At 40.3% G+C, this 23,627-nt stretch overlaps 1 protein-coding gene across 1 annotated transcript in view; it reads left to right on the plus strand.

Annotated features, from left to right (window-relative positions):
* The window catches only part of NR4A3 (nuclear receptor subfamily 4 group A member 3), a 35,913-nt gene that overhangs the window by 5,135 nt on the left and 7,151 nt on the right, over positions 1 to 23,627 (plus strand). Inside the window, exons 3-5 of the mRNA XM_072412058.1 lie at positions 3,732 to 3,904; positions 5,481 to 5,683; positions 8,638 to 8,816. Coding sequence (XP_072268159.1) covers positions 3,732 to 3,904; positions 5,481 to 5,683; positions 8,638 to 8,816 — 555 coding nt within the window. The remainder of the gene's footprint in view (positions 1 to 3,731; positions 3,905 to 5,480; positions 5,684 to 8,637; positions 8,817 to 23,627) is intronic.

Consider the following 23,627-nt stretch of genomic DNA (forward strand, 5'->3'; position numbering starts at 1 on the left):
TTAAGGGGGGTATGATCACTCTATATAAATGGTCCATATAGAGGACTTTCTTCTCAATTATTCACTATAACCCCCTAGCGTTCTAATAATGTCAGTTTTTTTTATACAAAAAGTGATCCTATTTTTTTTTTTGCATAGAAATTTTTGTTTATATTGTGGGTCTGAACTTCTTAGGGTTAACTCCTGGGTATAATAATTATATTTATTTATTAAATTATAATCATAAATTATAATATAATACATATTTATAAATCATATTTATAAAAAATAATGAAATAATAGACCACAACAATATAATTTATCAAAAAATGTCTCACTGAAGTTTTCCAAACAAGGGTGCAATATTATTGATAAATATTATTATAAATTAAATGCAGATTTTAGAAAAAAAAATTACATTTTTAGTAGACATCCCGGGTGTGGTAGATTTTAAAGCAGGGTGCTGCACAAAGGCCAGTCAGGACAGTAGAACCTGGTTTCCTTTCTGATCTTCCTTCCTCTGTCATCGGTCTTTGAGCAGCAAACCATGCACATCCTTGTAGGTGTTGCCTTTTTCTGAGTTGGTGGAATGTATTCAATGAAGTGACGACCGGTCAGGTATTCTGGGTTGACAATGGTGGAAGCACGACGTCCAGGTCTATTCATAGCCACTGATGGTGTTTGGTGGTTCTTGGAAAATCGATTTGGAAACTTGCAAAATGAAGTCTGAATGATTCAAAATCCTCTGACAATTTTTTTTGTACAGAATGTAGGCATTCCATAGGCACTGCTCAACTAGATGCCTGAAAATCTTTCCTTGCTGTTTCCTCATTGCTGAGTAGAATGTCATGGCTTGGTCAGCTCTGTCGACACCTCCCATGGTGTTGTTGTAGTCAATCACCACATGTGGCTTCATCACTTCTTTCTTACCAGAACAGTGGAGGCATCATGGACAGTACTCATCAGGCACACATCTTTTTTGTCAAGCCATCTCAGGTCCATCATCTTGCCTTTCTACAAGGCAACAATTTCCTCTGTCTTCAGCTTCCCTTTTGCAAACAGCAATGGCAGATAGGCATCTGTTTTGTGTTGCAGAAAGAACTCATAAAGCTCAGGAGAGGGGTAGAAATTGTCAGTTGTGACACAATAGCCCTGGTCTAGCAATGGCTCAATGAGAGATAGAACTGAAGATGTTGCCAATCCTTAATGGCAGTATCTGGGGTTGAACTGTGTTCCTTTTCCAGTGAACAGTACTGTATTCCAGACGTAGCCAGATGAGGATTTGCACAGCATATACGTTTTCACGCCAAATCGTGCCCTCTTTGACGCAATGTACTGCACCCAGCTGAGCCTTTCCTTGTAAGCCATTAGACTTTCGTCAATGCTGACATGTCTTTCTGGCACATAGGTTTGCTGGAAATTTTGTAGAATCATCTGAAACACTTCCCAAATTTTCTTCAGTTTTAGTGCAGGATGGGTAGTCTCATCAAATTCTTCATTGTTGGGGAAGTGCAGGTACTTCATGATGAGGGAAAAGCGGTATTCTGGCATGACTGTGCCAAAGATCGGAGTGGCAATCATTTTATTCTTGGACCAGTACCACTTCTGCATGGGTTTGCCCACGACTCCCTGCAGGATCACCAAGCCCAAAACAGCCAAATGTCATCCTTGGTCACAGGTTCCCACTTTCTGCTTATTGCAAACCTCAGTTCTCCTGCGTACCTGCATAAAACAAAATAAAAAATGTATTTTAGGGTATGTTCTTTTATAGTGTGAAGGTTGCAAGTAATGTGTTAGCAAACACAGAGCAGCATATATGTTTGCATTAAAAAAAAATTAGCAAAAAATTTCAAAAAGTTAGCAAACAGAGCAGCACACATGTTGGTATAAAAAAAAAATGTCAAAAGTTAGCAAACACAGAGCAGCACACGTTTGCATAAAAAAAAATTTAGCAAAAAATTTCAAAAAGTTAGCAAACACAGAGCGGCTTACCTGTTTGTCTCCGCAACATTTTTTTCGATAACTTCATTGGTCAAAAACAACTTCAGGTACAGCACTGACCTCAGGTTCAGAATCGTCGCTCAATTCACTTTCGCTGTCTGATGACAAATTTCCTGGTGAATCACTATCGCTCGATTCCACAAGGGACTCCAAATCGCTATCGCTGCTTTCAAACTCCTCCAAAACCGAGCTTGCGTCGGCGAGATGCCTTTTGAATGCCATGTGGTCTTCAGCAATCAGTCAGGAACAATCAAGGTCAAAGACAAAGTGATGAAATGATACATTCAGGAAGTGATTTAAAAGCCATCAAAAGGTCAGATCAAGGTCAGGTCTAATAGCGGGCAAAATGTAAATCACTGTCACTGTCACTGATGTCACTGTCACTGGGCAATGATGCTTGGTGCACTAAAATGTGTTTTTATACTTTTATTATGTTTTTTGTGTAGTTTTTTTACTGTAAAAAAAAAAATTAAAAGCAGATTACATGGCAATCTGCTTTTAAATTTCCTGCCCCCACAATCCATCACTCCACCGCATCACCCGGAAGATGTCACATCTTGCCGGGTGATGCGATGGTGATGTCTCCGCCCTGCTCACTCCCCTGGATCCACCAACGAAGCTGCTCGCATCAGCCGGAGGCTGCGAGCGTCACATTCCCTGGGTGATGCAAGCAGGTACTGTAAATTCTGGGGGTGATGCCAGTGGGAAATCGCTGCTGACATCACCCCTGGAATTTACTATTGGTGATCGGATCTGCAGTTAGATGTGATGCACCATGAGGAAATCCTGAATGGTGCATCGCATCTCACTGAAATTAGAGGCAGCAGTGTGGCCAGAACCCGGGTGGCATTTAAAAGCAGATTACTCTGTAATCTGCTTTTAAATTTCTTGCCTGGGCGCGCCCCCGCCGGACAGGTGCCCTGGCATCACAGCGGGATCGACCGATTGCCGCTGGTGTGCGGCGCACAGGTCCTGCATTGTGCTTCCCATCCAGCAACCTATGGAGGAACTGTAAACAATCACATCTAATGCACTGCAGTAACACAAGCTTAAAGTACACTTCAAACATTGGAAGTATACTTCAGCACTATGGACCTGATTTATTAAAGCTCTCCAAGGCTGGATAATCCAGAAAATCTGGAATGGACCTGATCTAGTATTCAAAACATTTGCTAGCAAATAGCAAATTACTTTGAAGAAATCAATTGCAGGTTTGCTGGATCACCTAGCTTCACTGATGAAAGTGTATCCTCTCAAGCCTTAGAGAGCTTTAATAAATTAGGCCCTATGTGTGTGTTGTCAATAATTTTATTACCCAGTTCACATACAAAATGTACCTGCTTTGTGTGATGCTACAGTAAAAAAAAGAGGTCAAAAGTAACTTTATGTACATTAAGACCAATTTAGCCTAATTAGGCAGTTTATGCATAACCTAATTACCATAGGGCACTAAAGTGTAATGTGTGCTAATGGAACATTTGAAAAACAACAAGGTGATGCCTAATGAACTTTGTTTAAATGTTAGTACAATTTGATGATGAAAGGGAATTTGCTTTTCACATTAGTGTATATTATTTTTTTATTGAAATAATACTTTATACTTCTTTCTAAAACCTAATTGTATTCAGAACTGTAATACACATTGATTGCACACACCTGGCATAATGTTGCTGTCTAAATGTACTTGGTAGACCATGCATGTATTCATTACAGTAAATATATCTGAACATGGTATATCTTATTCACTTCAGTGGTAAGAACAGATAGCCTGAAAGGAAGAAGAGGAAGGCTTCCGTCTAAACCAAAAAGCCCATCTTATCAAGAATCATCTCAAAGGAGTTTGCCATCTCATTCAAACTGTCTGCTAGAGGCTTTAATTCATGCAGTAGAAGACTCTAAACCCAGGAATCTAGACTACTCTACAGTAAGTTTACTTGTTTTGTTTATTTATATAGCCCCATCAAATCTTTTGCAGAGTATATAGATCATTTACATCATTTTCTATCACCAAAGGAACTTACAGTTTAACATAAAAGGAAATGAGTGAACTAAGCTAGTATATTTTATATTTGCCTGATATTGGCCTGTTTTAAAACCAACAGTACTTCATGAATAAACCAGTCCATCTGGAGTAGGTTTGAGGTAAAGATTTTACAGTAGCAGCAGTCATTTCAAAATGTTGGAGAAAGGAAGGGGATGGTAAGAAAAAAACAGTCAAGAAAAAATTGTGTCATTAAAATTAGCGTTATTCTAGTTTTATTATTTTTTTTATTTTAACCACTAATTGAAATTATATTTTTATTATCAACAATGGAATTGCCTCTGCTGTAGTGATAACAGTCAGAGACACTGAGTGATCTTCCAAGAGTGGATGCCAGAGGATCCTTCGAACATTGGCTAGTGTTATCCTCTGGTGGTATTTACTGTCCATGCCTGTTTAATATTGTTGCAGCTTTCCTGGGAGGAAGCAATCTATGATGAAAATATCATACTTAGTAATCATCTGCACAATCTTGATTTACCCTTGGAGAGTAATGAAGTTTGTGACTGCATGCACAAGTCTTCAGTAACCATTGACTAAAAATGTTATTTGCTCTACACTTACCAATGGGTGTGGTTCAAGGAGAGAAAACCCTGGCTTGTATGGTATGATAGAATGGTATTGTAAAAGCTAAACGTCTATACCTGGTGGAATAGTGATAATTGCCTATAAATATGTGTTTTGCCAACCCTGGGTCAATATAGAGTAAATAACAACAGAAAGGGGGATTTTAGGCAAACAGTATATTGTATTATTGATGACTTCTCATATTACAAAACAATTTTTCAATGATTCTCAGTCTTTTTGAAACCCAACATACAAAAAATGGGCCATAAAGGCACTAGACAATTATCATCCACAGTAAATACAGAGCATTAATACAAAAAAAGAGGAAGTAGCATATGTAGTAGCAAGTTAGATACAAAAACTAAATATCATATTTGCTATAAACATTACATGGAATATTGTGAAAATGATAGAAAATAGTGATGCAAGTAAGTAATCAGTATACATACAAGATTGGAGTGGAATAAAATAAATACATGAACACATATCTATATAATGGATATTGATAGAGTTATAACTTACATTCTCCATGGAAGGGAGCAGTTGTACTTTGAAATGTAGGTGGAGCCCCTCACACATAAATGGGAAGAATTGGGTGCCAGTTATATTATTTAATATATATTTTTTATATATATTTTAAATCTTTGTTCTGTTTAAAGTAGTTACAGGAAAGATACCTAATTGTCTCTAATATTTATCTTGACAATATTTATACTTTTTGTAATGCTACTACAGCAGTTTTTACGGTAGTTTACATAAATAGCAAATTGTTATTTGTGTTCTTTTTCATATTATTAAACATTAACAGAATATATTCCTAAATAATAAATAAAAATATTTAGAATTATATTACATATATGCTATTTTTTAATCTCTTTGTTTAAATCTATAGTACTCTCCTGACACTGGCCAGGTGGCTGCTAGCACAGATATAGAATGTATTCAACAGTTCTACAGTCTCCTTACTATATCCTTTGAGACCTCTAAAAAATGGGCAGAAAAAATTCCTGGATTTGTTGAACTTTCTTTGGATGATCAGACATTGCTGGTTGAAATGGCATTTTTGGAACTTTTTTTATTAAGGCTTTCCATCAGGTATTCTTGCTTTAATATATGTATATTTAAATCTTTGTTGATGTTCATACATCAGGAAATATTGGCAGGCGCACATCTAATGCAAAAAGAAAGGCACTATGTACATTTACTGTCTTTTTGAAGGGTCTATTTGTAATGACTGGATAAATTTGTTTCTATTCTATTTTCTACTTAGTGTCAAATGTGCTATCCTAGGGTGACAACACTTACTCTGTGAATGAGCTGCATTGTCACCTATAGGGGAGCAGGGCATATATTTAGCTTCAACTTCCTACTTTTTGTATATACCTATAAAGGTGCCAACATTTTTTGAAACCATTCCTCAAAAAGATAATCAATAATTGAAAAAAAATATTGAAGTGATTGAATTATATGTGACGAAATGTCCACATTAGTAATTGGATAGGATTTGCTCTTTGTTATGAATTTCTTCTATACATATTTGTAATTTCATTACCAAATCTCCCTTTCCAAAAAAAAAAAAAAAACCTTAACTGAGTCAGACATCATTTAAGTCTTTGCTGTATATTTCTAAACAACTATTCTTTGTTTTGGATAAATTTTAATTCTGAAAATACCAGTAACCCCGCAAATGCACTCTGCTTGTAAATGTGTCAAAATCTGATTAGCATTCAGTAAAATATGGTCTTTATGGGTACAATCTTCCTGTTAAAAATTTCATTTAGGATCTTCCATATGTTGAATACTGAGTGTGAACTTCCAATCTATAAGGATAGGCTTCTTTGTATGCAAACATCTTTGTACCTAAGTATTGGGGCTTTCAATAGGTGCAGACTTATTTCTTGTTAAAATATCTAAATAATCTAAAATGTCTGCCTCTCCACCATAAATGAAATATAGCCTCTCTAAAAAATGTATTTTGTATGTCTAGAGGCACTCTTCAGGGTTGTCTACTTCCCAGGACTGTGTTTTTTTGGAGTCTTGTGCAGAATTTGAAATGATACCCATAGGCAATAAAACAATAAAATTCACTGCTTTTTCAGATGATCTGCTTCTCTACATAGCAAGGCCAAAACATAGTTTGCCAGCCATCTTACAACTCTTTTTCCAATATATTTTCATAAAGGGATATGCTCCTAACTTAAATAAATTCAAGGTTCCGTATCTACATAGATGTGTTAGGTGTTGGAGTCATCAGTATCCCTTTGTGTGGTGCAAAGACAAATTAAAATATCTAGAAATCACGATCCCAAAAAATGCAGCTAAATTTTACCGCCTTAATATTCTCCCACTATGGATTTTGGTTAAGGAATCATTTAAAACTTTTGTACCTTGGAAGAATTAGTCTAATTAAAATTATCTTATTTCTGAAAATGTTATATACACTGCAAATGTTACCTATAGTGGTTCAATCATCATAACTGCATGATATTTACAGAGCGTTTCACTCTTTTATTTAGGCAGGAAAGAGGTCTCAATTGGCTATGCATATCCTGCAACAATCGGTGAAAAATAGAGGACCTAATTTTACAGATGTAAAATTATATAACTGGGTGGTAATCACTAGATATATCAGAGATTAGATCGATGGCACTGCTTGTATACTGACTCCTGCCTGGACCAACAATCTGTCCCAGACATAAACTTAACCTATATTCTACATATGTATAAGGAGATGTTACCAATGAAGATTCTTCAGACTCCCCTTTTTCATTCCTGCTGGTATGTCTGGCATAACATTAGGACCTGATTTATGCCTAAGTAATTTTTCCATATTTCTGCTCCTATGGAGGAATTTAGATTTCCCATGGATTGTGCGGGAGTCTACAGGGGCGAATGAGGTGAAATCTACTCTATCCTTTTTTAAGAAAACAACCTTCTGCATATCTCCAACTAATTTAATCTCATCTGTAATTAACAATTTTTCATCCCGATCGATTGTAGTCCGCCCCTAACACTGGTAGACAAGCGATGTCTGAGGTTTATCTTTCCTATGGTTAGACTATCTGGTCTTTGGAGAAGGAATCTTGTGGTAATGAATTTTTTGTGGTGTGGGAATCTTATATTCTGATCTTACCACCTCACATCAAGAAAAGTATTATCTCAAACTACATGGTATGCCTACTGCTTTCGGCATGGCATTTTGTAAAGAGATGAACCCCACGTTTGGTTACATTTATTACCTGTACTAATTTTGTGGTATTTTGTTTCATACTGATTTTCCTGAAAAATACATTAATTTTTTTCTTTGTAATTTGAAATTTCCAATACAGTGATGCTAACTCAGCTAACGAGTGGCCCTGCTAACACATTTTTCAGCCAACACATTTTTTTAACTGTTTAAGAGAGTCAGCTAACAAATATGGACTGGCTAAAATTTTAACATTTTTACAATGCTTTGGGCAGAAGATTTACCAAATATTTCAACACACTTTTAAAATATTGTTTGTTCTATTATGCTTTAAAAGATACATCCAAGAGCATTTGCATCCATTTGTATTATGTGAATGCTAAAAAATTGGGGTAGTGTTTCTCTAAACTGTAAATACGTTGAAAAATACAGTCAGGTTTTAGTCTTTAGGGACTAATAATCGTTTGCCACTTCTGTACTTTGCATTATTTCTTGTTGTGTCATGTGTAAACATGTGTTTCGTTAAGACATCTCTTTTATTTTGAATAGAAAGTTTTCAGAGCAGACAAAAACAATGCACATGCAGCACTTATGCAGTACACCACAATGTATGGTGGTGTGTTACTGTGCATTGTGTTCAGTAATGCATGTGTCAGAGCTGCATTGCTTTAGCATTATGAATTGGCACTTAAAATGAATATCACTGCAACGTGCTATTACACACAAATAGTTACTTAGGGCAAGTTCTACATTTATGGGAACTGTTTGTATACATAACCTTCTTAATATAAAAATATGGTTTTATATTTAATATTACAAAAATATTATTTGACAATAATCAATACATATTTTTCCCATACAGGTCTAATGTTACTGCAGATGAATTTGTGTTTTGTAATGGACTAGTACTGCACAGGCTTCAGTGCCTTCGTGGTTTTGGTGAATGGCTGGATTCAATTAGAAATTTTTCAATACATATACAAAGCCTTAACCTTGATGTTTCAACTATAGCCTGTCTGTCTGCTGTGTGTCTTTTTTCTGGTAAGCAAACAACATAAGTAAAATATATAGCAAACATTTTTTATTCCTGTCATTAAATTAGTAAGGCATTTCCTCAAATGCGCCGAAATTTTTTTTTAGTATTCAAAATGCTATTAAGGATGTTGGTTATGTCAACAAAATGCATTGGGCCTAATTTATTAAAGCTCTCTAAGACTGGAGAAGATAGACTATCATGGGAGAACCTGGGGAATCCAGCAAACCTGGAATAGATTTTTAAAAAGCATTTGCTTATACCTGGCAAATGCTTTAAATCCTGAACCAAATCCATTCCCCGTTTGCTGGATCATCCAGATTGACCCATAGTAGTCTATCTTCTCCAATCTTTGAGTTCCTTAATAAATCAGGTCCAATAAGTAAAAAAAAAGGAAGGTGACATTTTGGTGGTTTAAATTTGGTAATGTTTACATAGAGGCCATTTGTTTTTCTAAGTTTTAGCCAGACTTTGGATGGGCCTTCATCATTTTTCTTTTTTGCTTTCTGTGTCCCTGCAAGGAAGAATCATCCCTGTATTTGTTCTTACACCTGTTACTATAAAGACTCTGAAGATGAGAATAAAACTTTTAAACTATTAGTGTATTTTTTTTCCTGTTTAAAAAAAAATGGAAAAAGCCTAAAAGCACTTTTTTTTTGTAATGTTTAAGAGTATATTTTGTCATCACAGCACGCATGATATTTTCTTATAAATCCAGTTTCCCCCCCAAATTTAAAAAATTTACAAAATATGCAATTAGTTATGGCAAAATCAATGTCACAAAAATGTTGGGCTCATAACTATTTTCTAGTAAATTCATGTACATTAGATAGATGTAATATAGATTGCTTTACAGAAACTTTCATCAGCTTTTAAAAAAAGTTCAAATAAAAAGAGAAGTGATGCTGCCCAATCAACCAATTGTATGTTTGTTTTTTTACTTAACTACAGTACATATTAACTTTTGGTAGACTTTGGCAAAAGAGTTGCTAGGGTTGCAAAAAACTCTGGGTTTCCCTGAATATACTGTTTAAAATGTTGACTTTTAGGTTAATATAATGAAAATCAGGTGAGACCTTCTTGTCCATTTTATCTCTCTTCCTTTTTTTTCTCTCAGTCCACTGGGTTAGCACACACATTATCATCACACAACAAAATTGTTTCTCCTATTTAAAAATACATTTTGGATTTAAGCTACTTTATATTTTTACTTTAAACAAAAAATTCCCTTAAACTTATTTTACTACATTATTAGTATTATTAGTAATAGCAGACTGCAGCAAATATGTGACCTTTTTATTTCGCCTATTCTTCATCTGCCTATTTAGACCTCTTACAGGAAGACAGAAATGTGATAAACAAGAATCCACCACTACGCATGCATTGGATTTAAAAAACTTTACATGCAAGTTCTTGCAGATCTATAATACAACTATCATTCATGACACAGCATTTAAAGCTAAACCGTATTTGGTGGGTGGTGAGCTTCTGTCATAAGCAGCAAGTATGCAAAACTCACTTGCTATTTATGACACAGACTTACCTGTCTGCAGGCAGCCTGCAGTGATGACAGGTCCATGATCTTGCCGTCTAGTCCTAGGAAGCCACCATCTTTATCACCGACACCACAAAACAACAATTTTACCTTTCATAGAAGGGTTTATATTCAAGTATATACAGTAAATCAACCCATGGTATTTTATTCATTTATTGGTTTGAAATCTGTTACATAGTTGCATAGTAGGTTGGGTTGAAAATCCACGATCCATGGTGAAGTCCATCAAGTTCAACCACTAGGGAAATAAACATATCCCTGAAATAAAAGTCTATAAGACATAGTTGGTCCAGAGGAAGGCAATAAAAAACCCCTGGTACAATTTGCTTCAACGGGAAAAAAAAATTCCTTCCTGATTCCATGAGACAATCGGATGTTCCCTGGATCAGCAGTCACTGTTGTTTTTACTTTGAAGCCTTATTACCGAGTTATATTCTGTGCTTCTAGAAAAAAATCCAGCTTTTTTCTAAAGCAATCTATAGTAGTTGCTGAAACTACTTCCTGAGGTAGCCAATTCCACATTTTCACAGACCTTACAGTGAAGAATCCCTTCCTTATCCGGAGCTTAAACTTCTTTTCCTCAAGACGCAAAGAGTGCTCTCTTGTTCTTTGTAATGATCTCAAAATGAATAATGGGGAAGAGAGTTCTCCATATGGACTGTTTATATATTTATACAGGGTGATCATAGCCCCCCCTTAAACGTCTTTTCTCAAGGGAGAATAGTTTCAGTTCAGCTAATCTCTCCTCAAAGCTGAGCTCCTCCATTCCTTTTAATTAATCAGTTGCCCTTCTCTGCACTCTCTCCAATTCGACAATGTCCTATTTGTGAACTGGTGCCCAAAACTGGACTGCAAATTCCAGATGTGGTCTGACCAATGCTTTGTACAGGGGCAGGATAATGTCTCCATCACTGCAGTCTATTCCTCTTTTAATACAAGAAAGTACTTTACTAGCTTTAGATATTGCAGCTTGGCATTGCATGCTGTTATTAAGTCTACGATCTACCAGAACCCCCAGATCCTTTTCCATTTCTGACCTCCCCAAATGTATTTCCCCCAGACAGTATGAAGCATGCATGTTGTTGGCTCCCAAGTGCATAATTTTACATTTATCTTTATTAAATGTAATTTGCCACTTGGCTGCCCAATCAAACAGTACATCCAGGTCTGCTTGTAGATTATAAACATCCATTACATAGTTTGGTGTCATCTGCAAACACAGAAATGGTACTTTTAATCCCAAACTCTATATCATTTATGAAGATGTTAAACAGTAAAGGTCCCAACACTGAACCCTGGGGTACACCACTAATAACCTTAGACCATTCAGAGTATGAATCATTAATTACAACTCTCTGGATGCGATCTTTAAGTCAGTTTTCTATCATTTACTTTTCTAAACCTATCAACCCTAACTTGCATATTAACCTTCTGTGAGGTACAGTGTCAAATGCTTTGGCAAAGTCCAAGTACACTATATCAACTGCTATTCCACTGTCTACCTGTTTACTTACTTCCTCATAAAAAGGGAGTAAATTTGTTTGACAACTTCTGTCTTTCTTGAGGCCATGCTGACTATCACTTATATTAAATATTATTTTTTAGCAGAAACTCCTCTATGTGGCTCTTTATCAAACTCTCTAAGACCTTTCCAACTATGAATGTTAAACTAACGGGTCTGTAGTTACCTGGTAATGACTTTGCCCCCTTTTTGAAGATAGGAACCACATTGGCCTTACACCAATCCATCGGTACCTTTCCAGTGACTAAAGAGTCTTGAAAAATTAGAAATACTGGCTTTGAAATAACTGAGCTCAGCTCTTTGAGGACACATGGATGTAATCCATCAGGTCCTGGTGCTTTGTCAACCTTAATTTTCCCCAGCTGTTTCTCAATCATATCAATTCTGAGTCATTGTGACTCATTTAAGGCAGTGACATTGCTATTACGAATTTGGACATGAGCTCTGCCATTTTCCTTTGTGTACACAGTGCTAAAAGAATAGTGTTTAGTCAATCTGCCTTGTCTTTATCCCTGTCACAGATCAGCAGCACTGCTGATCTGGTACTTGTTGTCCTCCCGATAGTGTCTGATTAGCAGCAGCTGTTCCCACCTTGCTCTAGCTGCTCTGCTGGCTCGGTGTTGCTGAGCCATTTCTGCTAATTATTTCTCACCTGTACTCCTAGTCCCCGCCCAGCTAGCCTGTCAGTCTTCCTATATATGCTGGGCTCAGTCAGACACCTATTGCCTGAGGTTCCTGTGAGCATTCACTTTCCTGTCCTGGATTCTAGTTCCTGACCTTGGCTTGTCCTGGCTGTGCCTGTTCTCTGCCTGCCCTGACGCTGTCCTGTCGACTTTGTACTTCGCCTTCGGTTATGTCCAGCTCTCAGCTGCTACCTGCACGGGTGAGCCTGAGGGCCGCAACCTGGGTGCCATTCGCAGCAAAGCCCAACACCCCTTGTGGGGTGTTCTGGTGAACACCGGGTGGTACCTTAGACTCTGCGCCTCTGGTATCACCTCGGCTAAACGTGCTGGTAGCACAGAGGATCCACCTCCTGTTCAAGTGTCTTGTTGGTGACAGTTTGCTGAGGCCATGGATCCCGCTGACATTCCTCTGCCCAGCTCCGTGCAAGCCCTAGAGTGACGAATTGAACAACAGGAGCCGGAAACGAATCAAGTTGTACAGGTGCTGCAGGATTTATCAACTCGCCTTCAGCAACTCCAGATCTCCCTGCTAGGCAGCATTGCTTCCACTCCCCTCTCAGCACTTGCTGCTGCTCCAGCTAATATCACCTGCAGCCGAACCTAAGATGAACCTACCTGATCGCTTCGCTGAGGACCGGAAGCACTTTTCCAATTTCAAAAATTTCTGCCTACTGTATTTTCACCTGCATCCATTTTCCCCAGTCTCTGAGGAACAGCGAGTAGGTCTGGTCATATCCTTATTGCAAGGCGATCCTTGGGCCTTCAGTCTGCTTCCAGAAAATCGAGCTCTAGCCTCTGTGGATACTTTTTTCCATGCACTTGGTCTGCTCTATGATGACCCAGATCGAGCCGCTTCTGCTGAATCTGTCCTTCGTGCCTTGCGCCAGGGACATAGGTCCGCAGAGGAGTACTGCGCGGTTTTTCCCAGGTGGCCTGCAGATTCGCAGTGGAACGACCCTGCTCTCCGTTCCCAATTTCGGCTAGGCCTAGCTGAGAAAATTAAAGACACCCTGGTACACTACCCTCCATCTGAGAGCCTGGATGCTGCCATGCAGCTAGCTATCAGAATTGACTGACGCCTCTGAGAACGTGGCCAGGAACGTGCAGCACATACCCTGCTAATCTCCCTTCCAGTGGCCAAATCATTTGAGTCTACCGGATCTTCTCCAGAACCCATGGAGACCAATCGATCCAAACTCCCAGTATCGGAGCGTACACGTCTCTGCGTGCAACACCTGTGTCTGTACTGTGGAGGTGAGGGACATTACAGAAATCACTGTCCTCTCAGGCGCCCAAAAGCCCTGACCTAGGGAATGGCAGGGAGGATTCCTTAGGTCCATCGTTTCGTACTCCCTCTTCCAAGATTACATTTATAGTGCAGCTGTTCCTCCCTGTCCAGACTGTTTGGGCCAAGGCTTATCTGGATTCTGGAGCCACCGCCAATTTCATGGACCAGAGTTTCACTTTCAAGCACCGGATTCCGCTGGTAGCTATGGATAACCCTATCCCTATTTCCATAGTCAACGGTAGTCATTCGTGAGCCCATCCGTTTCAAAACCAGGCCACATTCTCTCCGGGAGTTCCTAGTAATCCCCCAGCTAGTGAACCAACTTCTTTTTGGGTATGCCCTGGCTTCGCCCGCACTCTCCATTGATAGACTGGGTTTCTGGAGACATTCTGTCCTGGAGCTCTAACTGCCTTCACAACTGCCTGCAGAGAATTGCACCCACATGGACTGTCTGCCTGACTGAGACTGCACTGTTGCCTGGCCTTCCTGACTTCTATCAAGATTTTAAGGACGTTTTCTCCAAACAAAAGGCAGAGAGCCTGCCATCCCATCGTCCTTATGACTGCTCCATTGCCCTCTTACCTGGTACTACGCCTCCTCGTGGTCGAGTTTATCCCCTGTCCTGACCTGAGACCCAGGCCATGACAGCATATATTAGGGAAAACCTTGAAGGAGGGTTCATTCGTGAATCCACTTCACCTGCGGGCGCAGGATTTTTTTTTTGTTGGGAAGAAAGATGGGTCCCTGCGTCCCTGTATTGTTTACAGGGGTCTGAATAAAATAACTGTCAAGAATCGATATCCATTACCCCTCATCTCGGAGCTGATCGACCGCATTCAAGGTGCCACCGTCTTCTCTAAGTTGGATCTGCGCGGGGCCTATAACCTTATCCGAATTAAGACGAGTGGAAGGGGACGAGTGGAAGACTGCGTTCAATACTCGTGATGGACATTATGAGTATCTTTTCATGCCCTTCGGCTCTGTAATGGCCCCGCAGTATTTCAAAACTTTGTGAATTACATCTTTTGCGATCTGCTTAACACCTGTGTGATCGTCTGCTTGGACGATATTCTAATCTTTTCCAGGGATCTTCCCTCGCATCAGAGACATGTAAGGACTGTGCTTCAACGTCCCAGAGAGCACCTGTATGCCAAACTGGGGAAATGTCTCTTTAAATTCCCTGAAGTGTCCTTTCCTAGGTTACATAGTCTCCAATCAGGGGTTACGTATGGATCCCGAGAAAGTTTCAGCTGTTCTGAAGTGGCCATTAACTCAAGGTCTCAAGGCTATTCAAAGGTTCCTTGGCTTCGCCAATTACTACAGACAGTTCATTAAGGGTTACTCCTCCATCGTGGCTCCTATCACGGCCCTCACTAAGAAGGGGGTTAACTGCAAGGTGTGGCCTAAGGAAGCTCTCCAGGCCTTCGAGGTCTTGAAGCAGGCCCTCACAGTGGCTCCTGTGCTCTTCCATCCTGACCCTATGAAGCCCTTTTTTCTGGAAGTTGTTGCTTCTGCTGTGGGGGTAGGAGCTGTCCTCCCCCAACAGGGGTCCTCGGTCAAATTACGTTCATGTGGTTTCTTCTGGAGAAAGTTTTCGCCCACAGAAAGGAATTACACTGTCAGGGATTGAGAACTCTTGCCCATGAAGCTGGCATTGGAGGAATGGCACCACCTTCTAGAGGGAGCACTCTTTCTGAATACCATTTATACTGATCACAAGATTCTCTTGTACTTCCAGACAGCCGAAAGACTTAATCCATGGCAAGCTCGCTGAGCCTTATTCTTTTCTAGGTTCGATTTTACACTTACTTTCCACCCTGGATCTAAGAACGCTAAAGCTGATGCCCTGTATCATTCTTTTAAAGCTGAAGATACAGAGAAGAAACCTGCGCACATTATAGATCCTTCCAGAATTCTCCTGGCAGCTCCAGTACGTTTGAAGGACAATCCTCCTGGGAAGCAATTTGTAAAGAAGTCCCTCCGTTCCGGTATTCTGACATGATGGCACAATTCCAAAGTTGCTGGCCACCAAGGGCTACGAAAGACTGATACCACGCCAGTATTGGTGGCCAAGTCTAAAGCATGATATAAAAGATTTTATTGCTTCCTGTTCCAAGTGTGCAGAAAGTAAAGTCCCTAAAAGATTACCTTCTGGTCCCTTCCTTCCTCTTCCGACTTTTATCTCCATGGACTACATCACTGACCCACCCTTATCGAATGGCTGTACCGTCATTTGGGTTGTAGTAGATCGATTTTCTAAGATGGCTCATTTCATTCCGTTGAAAGGACTTCCTTCAGCTCCAGCATTGGCCAAAACTTTCCTTCAGGAAGTATTCCGTCTCCATGGTCTCCCCTCTAGTATTGTCTCAGATCGAGGGGTACAGTTCACATCTCGGTTCTGGAGGGCCCTGTGTCGTCTACTGGAGATTCAGCTGGATTTCTCCTGGCTTACCATCCACAATCCAATGGCCAGATGGAAAGAATCAATGCCTGGAACAATTTCTCCGTTTCTATGTATCTGCCAGGTAGGATAATTGGAGTGAGTTACTCCCTTGGGCCAATAATAATAGTCGGGTCAGTGAGTCTACGGGTTTCAGCCCTTTCTTCATGACTTTTGGGTGTCATCCAAGAGTACCTCCACCTATTCCGTCTGGTTCTGAGGTCCCAGCCGCAGCAGAAGTCAGAGCCAGCTTCCACAAAGTCTGGGAGGGCTTGCAGAAGGCATTACACAAAGCCTATTTTCGCCACAAGAAGTGGGCTGATAAAAAGAGAAGCCCTGTCCCCAGGTTTGTGTCTGGGATAAGGTCTGGTTATCCACAAAACACCTGCATCTACAAGTCCCAACCTATTAACTTGCCCCCCATTTTATTGGTCCTTTCCCTGTTTTATCCCAGGTCAATCAGGTGACCTACAAGTTGCGTCTGCCCCCCAGTCTTCGGATTCCCTTTCATGTGTCTCTTTTGAAACCCCTGATCCTCAAGCGCTATTCCCGCAAATCCCCTCCTCCTGCTCCTGTCTAGGTGGGCTCTGAAGAGGAATTTGAGGTCGAGTCCATCATTGACTCCAGATTGGTTCAGGGCAAATTACAATATTTGGTTCATTGGAGAGGCTATGGTCCAGAGGAACTTTCTTGGGTATCTCACACTGACCTTCATGCCCCTCTGCTGGTGAAGGACTTTCATAAGCAATTTCCTAAGAAACCAGGGGGATCTTTTTTAAAGAGGGGCCCTAAGAGGGGGGGCACTGTCACAGATCAGCAGCACTGGACTTAGGGGCGTTGCCGAGCCATTTCTGCTAATTGATTCTCACTTGTCCTCCTAGTCCCCGCCCAGCTAGCCTGTCAGTCTCCCTATATATGCTGGGCTCAGTCAGACACCTATTGCCTCAGCAATAGGTGTTACTACCTGAGGTTCCTGTGAGCATTCACTTTCCAGTCCTGGTTTCCTGTTCCTGACCTTGGCTTGTCCTGACCATGCCCTTCTCTGCCTGCCCTGACCTGGTCCTGTTTTCGGTTTTTGAATCTGCCTGTCGACTTTGTACTTCGCCTTCGGTTATCTCCAGCTGTCAGCTGCTACCTGCACGGGTGAGTCTAGGGGCCGCAACCTGGGTGCCGTTCGCAGCAAAGCCTTGCGGGTGCTCTGGTGAACACCAGGCAGTACCTTAGACTCTGCGCCTCTGGTATCACCTCGGCTAAACATGCTGGTATCTCAGAGGATCCACCTCCTGTTCAAGTGTCTTGTTTGTGACAATCCCCAGTTACCAACCCAGTGACATCCTTTAAGGGGCCTACATGCTCAGATCTCATCATTTTGCTATTATTATTTGAAAACTTTTTGGGGGTTTGCCTTACTTTCCCTGCAATCTGTCTTTCATTTTGAAGTTTTGCACATTTTGTCTCCTTTTTACATCTTTTGGTATATTCTTTATAGGTTTCAAATGATGAAGGTGACCCTTCATTTTTATATTTTTGGAATGCCCCTTTCTTGTTCCTTATGGCTTTTTTAACATCAGCTGTAAGCCACATAGGTTTTAATTTTAGCCTCTTAAACTTATTACCCATTGGAAAATATTATTCCGTTTGCTTTTGTAGAACAGACTTGAAACATTCCCATTTCTGTTCTGTGTTCTTTGAGGACCGTATTGTCCCCCAATCCAAATCCAAAGCCGCCCTTAACCCCCCTAGCGTTCTAATTCTGTCATTTTTTGATGCAAAAAGTGATCCTATTTTTGTTGCGTATAAATTTTTGTTTATATTGTGGGCCTGTAATTCTTAGGATTAACTCCCGGGTATAGTTATTATATTTATTTATTATATTAGAATCATAATTTATAAAATAATACATAATTATAAATCATTATTATAAAAAATAATGAAATATTAGCCCAAAACAATCAAAAATTTCTTACTGAAATTTTCCAAACAAGGGTGCAATAATCTTGATAAATAATAATATAAATTATTTGCAGATTTTAGAAAAAAAATATTTACTTTTTTAGTAGACATCCCGGGTGTGGTAGATTTTGAAGCAGGGTGCTGCACAAAGCCCAACATCACAGTCAGGACAGTAGAACCTGGTTTCCTTGCATTTCTTCCTTCCTCTGTCATCGGTCTTTGAGCAGCAAACCACGCACATCCTTGTAGGTGCCGCCTTTTTCGGGGTTGGTGGGATGTATTTACTGAAGTGACGACCGGTCAGGCGTTCTGGGTTGACAATGGTGGAAGCACGACGTCCAGGTCTATTCATAGCCACTGATGATGTTTGGTGGTTCTTGACTATGGATTCGGAAACTTGCAAAATGAAGTCTGAATGATTCACAGGCCTCTGACTTTTTTTTTTTGTATAGAATGTAGGCATTCCATAGGCACTGCTCAACTAAATGCCTGAAAATCTTTTTGTAATACTTCCTTTGCTGTTTCCTCATCGCTGGGTAGAATGTCATGGCTTAGTCAGCTTTGTCGACACCTCCCATGGTGTTATTGTAGTCAATCACCACCTGTGGTTTCATCACTTCTTTCCCACGTTTTGTGTGTACCAGAACGGTGGAGGCATCATGGACTGTACTCATCAGGCACACATCTTTTGTGTCACGCCATCTCAGGGCCATCATCTTTCCTTTCTGCCAGGCAACAATTTCTCCTGTCTTCAGCTTCCCTTTTGCAAACAGTGCTGGCAGGTTGCGCCGGTTAGCCCTAACGGTTCCATACGTATCTGTTCTGTGTCACAGAAGGAACTCATAAAGCTCAGGAAAGGTGTAGAAATTGTCAGTTGTGACACAATAGCCCTGACCTAGCAATGGCTCTATGAGAGATAGCACTGAAGATGTGACCAACTCGTAATGGCTGTATCTGGGGTTGAACTGTATCCCTTTTCCAGTGTATAGCACCGTATTCCAGATGTAGCCAGATGAAGATTCACACAGCATATAGGTCTTCACACCAAATCGTGCCCTCTTTGAGGCAATGTACTGCACCCAGCTGAGCCTCCCCTTGTAAGCCATTAGACTTTCGTCAATGCTGACATCTCTTTCTGGCACATAGGTTTGCTGGAAATTTTTTAGAATCATTTGAGAAACTTCCCAAATTTTCTTGAGTTTTGGTGCAGGATGGGTAGTTTCATCAAATTCTTCATTGTTTGCAAAGTGCAGGCACTTCGTGATGAGGGAAAATCGGTATTCTGGGATGACTGTGCCAAAGAATGGAGTGGCAATCATTTTGTTCCTGGACCAGTACCACTTCTGCAGGGGTTTGCCCACAACTCCCTACAGGATCACCAAGCCCAAAAACAGCCAAATGTCATCCTTGGTCACAGGTTCCCACTTTCTGCTTCTTGCAAACCTCAGGTGTGGAGCACCTTGTTGTTGTCCAGCGTACCTGCATAAAACAAAATAAAAAATTAATTTTGGGATATGTGCTTTTTTAGTGTGAAGGTAATATGTTAGCAAACAAAGAGCAGCATATATGTTTGCATAAAAAAAAAGCAAAAAATTTCAAAAAGTTAGCAAACACAGAGCAGCATACACATTGGCATAACAAAATTTAAAAAGTTAGCACAGAGCAGCACACATGTTGGCAAAAAAAAAAAAAAATAGCAAAAAATTTGAAAAAGTTAGCAGCACACATGTTGGAAAAAAAAATGAGCAAAAAATTTCAAAAAGTTAGCAAACACAGAGCAGCATACATGTTGGCAAAAAACATTAGCAAAAAATTTCAAAAAGTTAGCAAACACAGAGCAGCATACACGTTGGCATAAAAAAAATTTAAAAAGTTAGCACAGAGCAGCACACATGTTAGCAAAAAAAAATTAGCAAAAAATTTTAAAAAAGTTAGCAAACAAAGAGCAGCATACATTTGCATAAAAAAATTTAGCAAAAAATTTCAAAATGTTAGCAAAGACAGAGCAGCACACATGTTGGCAAAACAAAATTTAAAAAGTTAGCACAGAGCAGCATACATGTTGGCAAAAAAAAATTTCTCAAAGTTAGCAAACACAAGAGCGGCTTATCTGTTTGTCTCCGCAACAATTTTTTCGATAACTTCATCGGTCAAAAACAACTTCAGGTATGCCAGGGGGTCGTCACATTCAGCCTCAATATTCATCCTGGGTGCGGGGGTGAATGGAAATCTTGGCGGTGCTGCCTGGTCCGCATCAAGGTCAATAGGACACCATGTGACCTCAGGTCCAGAATCGTCGCTCAGTTCACTTTCGCTGTCCGATGATAAAATTCCTGGTGAATCACTATCGCTCGATTCCACAAAGGACTCCAAATCGCTATCGCTGCGTTCGAATTCCTCCAAAACACTGCGCCGGCGAGATGCCTTTTGGATGCCATGTGGTCTCAAGCAATAAGTCAGGAACAATCAAGGTCAAGGACAAAGTGATGAAATGATACACTCAGGAAGTGATCAAAAAGTCATCAAAAGGTCAGATCAAGGTCAGGGCTAATAGTGGGCAAAATGTAAATGTCACACATCTTGCCGCGTGATGCGGTGGGGATGTCCCCGCCCTGCTCATTCCCCTGCTCGCATCTCCCAGAGGCTGATCTCCGGGTGATGCGGTAGGGGATGTCCCCGCTGCTCACTCTCCTGCTCACATCACCCGGAGATCAGCCTCCGGGAGATGCGAGCAGGACAGCAGCGGGAGTAGATTCAGGGGGTGCTGCCAGCGGGAAATCCCTGCTGGTATCACCCTCTGGATTTACTATTGGTGATCGCATCTGCAGTTAGATGCGATGCACCAAGCAGAAATCCTGCATGGTGCATCGCATCTAACTGCAGATGAGTGCATCGGGGTGGTGGGGACCCGGGCGGTATTTAAAAGCAGATTACTCAGGAATCTGCTTTTAAATTTCCAGCCCGGCCACGCCCCCCGACGGAGAAGCGCCCCCCCATCACAGCGGGATCGTGAGATCGCCGCTGGAGCGCGGGGATAAGGTAAGGGGGTCCCCCAAAGTTACCCCGAGTGTGACTCGGGGTTACCGCTTTTTGCAATTTTTCCCACCCCAAGTCACTTTTTCTTCCTGTTTACAGCTTACATTAAATGAAATCATATTATGGTTACTGCTACCCAGATTCTCTTTTATTTGCACATTTGTTATAAGCTCTACATTGTTAGAAAGAACTAGGTCCAGCAGAGTATCATTTCTAGTTGCGGCTTCTATAAACTGTACCATAAAATGATCTTGTATTAAACTCACAAATTTCCTCCCTTTTGCTGTTCCTGTAGTGCTGATACTCCAGTCAATGTCAGGGTAGTTGAAATCCCCCATGATTAAAACACTTCCACTATCACTATTTTCTATCTGTGCTAGTAGTTGATTTTCTATTTCTTCCCTAGCACTGGGGGGCCTATAGCAGACTCCAGTCATTAATTGTGTGTTATTCAACCCCACATTCAACTCCACCCATAATGCCTCAACCTCATCCCTTGGATCACTTCTCACATACAGGCATACTCCACCACCCTTTCGTTTGACTCTGCCTTTACAAAAGAGAGTATACCCAGGAATATTGACAGCCCAGTCATGGGAAGAACAAAGCCAGGATTCAGCAATACCAACTAATTCATAATTCTCCTCATTCATTAAAGCTTCCAACTCCCCTATCTTGTTTGCTAGACTTCTAGCATTGGTGAACAGGATCTTTAAACCATTACTGCTTTTACCATCATTGTTTGCCAAATCATTTTGTTTTTCAGTACAACTAATACTGCACAATCCAATGTTTGTTTGTAACATGGGTAGCTCCTTACAATTATCCATAATCCTCCCCCCCAACTATCCCCAATCCACCCTCCACTAGTGTCTGACCCCTGGCTAACCTTTCTGCCACCTTATTTGACTGTCCACCCCCCTCTGTTCTAGTTTAAATATCCTTCCACCATTTCCTAAATATTTCCCCTAGCACAGCAGACCCCCTTTCATTTAGGTGCAAACCATCTCTGGCATACAGGTTGTACCCCAATGAAAAGGCAGCCCAGTGCTCTATGAACCCAAACCCTTTCCTTCTATACCAGGACTTAAGCCATGCGTTTAGCTACCTAAGCTCCCTCTGCATTTCCTGTGTTGCGCATGGCACAGGCAATATTCCAGAGACTATAGCCTTGGAGGTCCTTTTCTTCAGCTTGAAACCTAGTTACCTAAACTGATTTTTAATCTAAACTTCCATTTATATTGTCATTGGTTCCAACATGGACCAAGACAGCTTGGTCCTGTCCAGCCCCTCCCAGTAGTTTGTCCACTCGGTCCACCACATGCCAAACCCTGGCACCACGATATTTTCTTTATACACATCAAAGTAAAATTACAACAACACAGGCGATGCCACAAGCTCCAACAAGGAGTCACCAGCAGTATGCCATATTCAGTAAATACTATATTCACATACCTACACAGGTCACTAAAAAGGAGCAAAACCGCACCTTCATGCATTTTGTATTACCAGTACTGAGTCATAAGACTTTATGATTTTCAATATTCAATGTGGATGTACGTATGCAGTCCCTAATACTGTAAAGTAATTGGTTAACCTTCTCGTTGTATATCAGCTTTATGTGCCTGTTAAACATTATTTTTTTATTATTATGGCTCCACCCCATGACACTCTGCTGCTTTGGCTCATCCCTGCTTATTCAAGGCGCATTGGGTCATTGCCTGCATCACTGCATATGTGACAAAGGCTTCCCAATGAATCTGAGAACCCCTGACTTTTGAACAGGAGATTAAACTATCCAACCACATCGTTTACATTTGCAACAAGAGCCAGGAGTGCCATGTTTTGAAGATCATAAAGTTATGGTGTAAAACAAAATTTAAAATAATATTAAGTAAGCTTCAGAAAGGTTTATTATTGTCAAAGTACAGCTCTATTTTAAGGCAAACAATGAAGCTTTGGATTGCAACCCTTCAACTATAGGTAACTGAAAAAAATACTTTTTTTTTTAGAATGCAATTTAGAAGTATTTTTTTGTATTGCAATATTTAAAAATACTCACTAAGAAACTAATGCTCACTAAGAAACTAGATACATAACTTAGAATAATTACGGAAGTAGCAGAATTTGGTATTGAGAGATTGATGCTACAGAACCAATAGACAAGTCTGGTATAAACAATATTCAGTAGATTTACAGCAGCATGACAATATGTTGCCTCATACCCTTCTTTTTACTGCTTATTCTATAATGTCAGCACTGGGGCCAGGACTGCACGGCCACAAGACTTACTTATCAATGTGAATATGATTTTATATATATTATCTATATATATAACTGCT

This window comes from Pyxicephalus adspersus, chromosome 5 (assembly GCF_032062135.1).
Source record: "Pyxicephalus adspersus chromosome 5, UCB_Pads_2.0, whole genome shotgun sequence".
Classification (NCBI taxonomy): Eukaryota; Metazoa; Chordata; class Amphibia; order Anura; family Pyxicephalidae; genus Pyxicephalus; species Pyxicephalus adspersus.